We start from the raw sequence: 4,090 nt of genomic DNA, 5'->3' as shown, positions 1-4,090 counted from the left end.
GCACCTACATGGCCGTCGAAGCGCAGGCAGCGGTCCACCGTCACCCCTAAGACCTTGATGTGGTCCTGGAGAGACAGAGCCTTGCCTCCAAAGCACAGTTGCTCTGAGACCGCTCTGGAGGCTCCTGGCGACCGCGAGATGACCATCGCCTGCGTCTTCTCAGGTGCAAAGGAGACTTGCCACGTTTCTCCCCATTGCTCCACCAGCCGTAGCTGCTTGTTTAGCTGCCGGACAGCGCTCTGGCTATCAAGGCGGCAGTAGGACCGGGAGAGGGTGCAGTCGTCCGCATATGCTTCCACTGTCGGTAGTTTTCGGAGCAGGTCGTCGATATAGATGTTCCACAGGATTGGGCCCAGCACTGAACCCTGTGGAACGGAGGCTTGAACTGGCGAGGGCTCTGACGATTTCCATTGACGACCACATGAAGAGTCCTCCCACGTAGGTAGTCGTCAAGCAGTAGCAGTAGGTCTCCTGGATACCCTTGGCACGGAGCTTTTCAAGAAGTCCCGCGTGCCAGACCCTATCAAAGGCTCCAGCTATATCCAGGGCTACCACAAGCGTGTCCAGGCCCTCGTCCAGGGCGTTTTGCCAGTCTTTGGTGAGGAGCAGGAGTAGGTCGGAGGTGGACCGGCCTGGCCTGAAGCCAAACTGTCTCTCTGAGAGGAGATGGTTTTCACTCAGATGTTGACAGATGGCTCCAGCCACTATCCGCTCCAGCACCTTGCCCACCACAGAGAGCAGGGAGATCGGCCTGTAGTTGCTGGGTACAGACCGCGAGCTCTTCTTGTGGACCGGAACGACTCGTGCCTCTTTCCACATTGAGGGCCATTTTTTTTTTCCCTCAGGCAGGTCGTAAAGACGTTGGAGAGAGGACCTGACAGCTCCTTAGCACAGTTCTTAAGGAGGTGTGGGCTGACGTCGTCCGGGCCGGTGGCTTTACCCACTTCCACTGCTCTCAGGAGCCTCTCAACTTGTCCAGCTGTCACTGAGACCAGGGTGATGGTGCTTTGAGTCTCCAGTGGCAGGTGAGGCGCTTGTCTTCCCGGGTCTCCAACCCTCATCTTGTTGCTGAAGCTTGTAGCCAGGAGTGAGGCCTTGTCCCAGCTGCTTGTGGCAGTGGAACCGTCAGGCCTGAGGAGTGGAGGGATGGCGTCTTGGTGTTTAGCTCCTTGGCGCTCCTTGACTAAGCTCCACCAGGTCTTGCCTCCTACTCCTGGGCCACAAAGTTTCCGTTTTAGATCCTCCTGTTTTCTATGTTTGGCCCATCTGCAGGCAGCTACCACCCGTTTGCAGGCAGCCTTGTGTAGTGCCTTGTTCCTCTGCGTCGGGTGCCGCTTGTACCTCAGCCAGGCGGCGTGTTTGGCCTCAGCAGCGGCCTTGCAGCGGAAGCCAAACCAAGCAGGATCGTCAGGCCTGGAGAGATACACTCTGCTGGGGACATACTGCTGCTGGAGGATGAGGAGCTTAGTAGTGAGTGCTCGTGCCTGCTCCTCGGCATCACCCACCAAGGTTTCTCCCAGTTTATCTCCTCCAGGGCACGCCTCATGGTCGGCCAGTCAGCCCTCCCCCAGAGCCAGATGGTGCGTGGGACAGCGTCCTCTCGCGTTGCGTTCAGCTCGACTCGGGCCAGGACAGCGTAATGATCCGAGCTGCCTACAGGCCCCAGCTGCTGACAGCGGACGCTCGTCTCGGGGAGGTCTGACAGCACAGGGTCTAGCATCCCTCCTCGCACATGCGTGGGGAAGGTAACATGATTTGTTAGGCCCTGCACCTCCAAGAGGTCGTCATAAGCGTTCTGCTCTAGGTGGCAGTTTAGGTCTCCCACTACCATCACGTGGGAGCATTGATGGCGTAGAAGAAGGGTGTCGAGTTCCTCCGTCAGGAAGTCCAGGGGTGCCCGTCCTTGCCTGGGGGGGCGGTACATGATACAGAGGAGGAGACCTCTGTTGTCTTCCAGTACCACCCTGAAGAACAGTGCTTCCGTTTGAAGAGGAACCGTCACCTCAAGTTCCTGGGTTTGGAGGCCGTCCCTAAAGCAAGCTGCCACCCCTCCGCCTGCTCTGTTCTCCCTGTCCTTCCTTATCCAGTGGGAGTACCCAGGGACCTTACCAAACGTTGGTTCTACCTCTCCAGTGAGCCACGTTTCTGTCACTGCTACAACGTCAGCCCTATGTCGCAGGGCGAAATTGTGTGTGAGGTCACCAACATTTGTCCTAAGTCCCCTCACATTGGCCGTCACCACAGTGAGGCAGCTGCTGCTGCGTCCTTTCCCTCGGCGGGCCGTGTAGGTGTGGCTGCGAGAGGTGGTAGAAGGACAGGACGTGTTAGGGGCTGGCCTGTTAGGCGGACGCATTCCAGCTGAAGGGCTGCCCAGACTGTGGTTGCCAAGTTGGGGGCTTGACAGGGTAGAGAAAGGGCTGAAAAGTCTGCTGCGGCTGGGGATGTTGCCAGAGTGAAGGCTGGGGAGGGGCTGGGAAGGTCTGCGGGGGTTGATGTTGCTGCTGCCGGCCCAAGCCATTCGCCATGACCCTCCTTAGCCTTTCTTCCTGGCGCTGAAACATCTCTTCCTGGCGTCGAAACATTTCCTCCTGCCGTCGGTCAGCAGCACGAGTTCGGCACCTTTCTGTCAAGTGTCCAGGTCTTTGGCAGTACTCGCAGCGAATCCTGGGCGCCCCCATTTGAGCCTCTGAGATCCTGAGATCACGCAGCCGGCCCATTTGATGTGGCGTAAGGGTCCGGCAGACGTCATGGGGGCATGGTGAGTGTAGGAGGCGTCGCGGGCTGGAGGGCTCTGCCTGCTGCTGGCCACGCTTTTTCTGCTTTTTCTTCTTTTTCTTTTTGGCTGCATTGATGCCGTTGCTGTTATTGTTTTCACTGCTGGTGCTGTCATCCTCGTTGTTGTTGCTGATGTTGTTGTTGTTGTTTCTGCCACTGCTGCTGCTGCTTTCACTGTGGTTGTTTCTGCCACTGTCGCTGCCGCTGCTGCCGCTGTTGTTGCTGTTTTCACAGTTATTTTCACTGCTTTCATTATTATTTCTGCTACTGCCAATGTTGTTTCCGTTGCCGGCCCTGCTGACGCTGCTGTTACTGCTTCTGCTGTTACTGCTTCCGCCATCGTCATCGACGCGGCGGTCCCCGCTACTCCTGTCTCCGCTATCGGCGGCGGCGGCGGTAGTGGTTTTATACCTCCTTCTGCTGTTACTTCCTCCTTTATCCCCTTTCTATACTTTGTGGTTTGTTTCCTTATCATTTGTGTTTTCTTGGTATTTTATCATCAATGGTTGTGTTTTATTCTATTCATTTTGACATACACTTCCTTTTGTTTCTCATTTATGTACGTATTTTCTTCCTTCTCTTCTATCACCATTCTCTACTCAGGTTTCTTTCCTTGTCTATGTTTTTATTGCTAAATTTTCAGTGGTTATTTTGTTCTATTCATCTTGACATACACTCATTTCTATTCCTCCTTCTGTAATTCCTTCCATGTCCTTTATAGCCATTCTCTACTGTGTGGTTCGCCTTCTTATCCTTATTTTTCTGATAACTTGACTCAGTGGTGGTGTTTTACTCTACATCTTTACTCTCATATCTTTTTGTTCCTCCTTTATCTATTCCTTTCTCTCCCACTTCCACATCGCCATTCTCTTTACTTACTCTTGTTCTCTTATTTGATATCATTGGTGATATTTTATTATATACATCTTTGTCATATTTTCTTACTATTCCTTTATGCATTCCCCTCCTTTTCTCCTATGTGCATCACCATTCTCTGCTGTGTGTTTTCTCTTATCATTTTAGTATCAGTGGTGGTGTTTTACTGTATTCATCTTGACATACACTCCCTTTTATTCCTCCTTTATTTACTCCCTTCCTTCTCTCCCTTGTATATCGCCATTAGTACTTGTTTTTCTTATTACTTTATTGTCAACGATGGTATTTTTCGCTATACATATTTACCTTTGCATCTTTTTGTTTCCCCTTTATGTATTCCCTTCCTCCTCTCCCTTGTATATGGTCATTCTCTGATGTGTGCCCATGGTTCGCCTCTTTGTCCTTGTTTTCCTTTTACTTCAATATCATTGGTTGCTTT

At 52.6% G+C, this 4,090-nt stretch overlaps 1 protein-coding gene across 1 annotated transcript in view; it reads right to left on the bottom strand.

The window, feature by feature from the left end:
- LOC123502972 overlaps nucleotides 1-2,518 on the bottom strand; it is a 4,717-nt gene extending 2,199 nt beyond the window's left edge. Inside the window, exons 1-4 of the mRNA XM_045252271.1 lie at nucleotides 1,506-2,518; nucleotides 880-1,413; nucleotides 520-760; nucleotides 1-365 (exon numbers count right to left, since the gene is read on the bottom strand). The exon at nucleotides 1-365 is cut by the window's left edge and continues 467 nt beyond it. Coding sequence (XP_045108206.1) covers nucleotides 1-365; nucleotides 520-760; nucleotides 880-1,413; nucleotides 1,506-2,518 — 2,153 coding nt within the window. The remainder of the gene's footprint in view (nucleotides 366-519; nucleotides 761-879; nucleotides 1,414-1,505) is intronic.
- Nucleotides 2,519-4,090: the final 1,572 nt, after the last annotated feature.

This window comes from Portunus trituberculatus, chromosome 13 (assembly GCF_017591435.1).
Source record: "Portunus trituberculatus isolate SZX2019 chromosome 13, ASM1759143v1, whole genome shotgun sequence".
In the NCBI taxonomy this organism is placed as follows: domain Eukaryota; kingdom Metazoa; phylum Arthropoda; class Malacostraca; order Decapoda; family Portunidae; genus Portunus; species Portunus trituberculatus.
The sequence above is the reverse complement of the archived record's forward strand: the minus strand, read 5'-3'. Positions and strand labels throughout refer to the sequence as shown.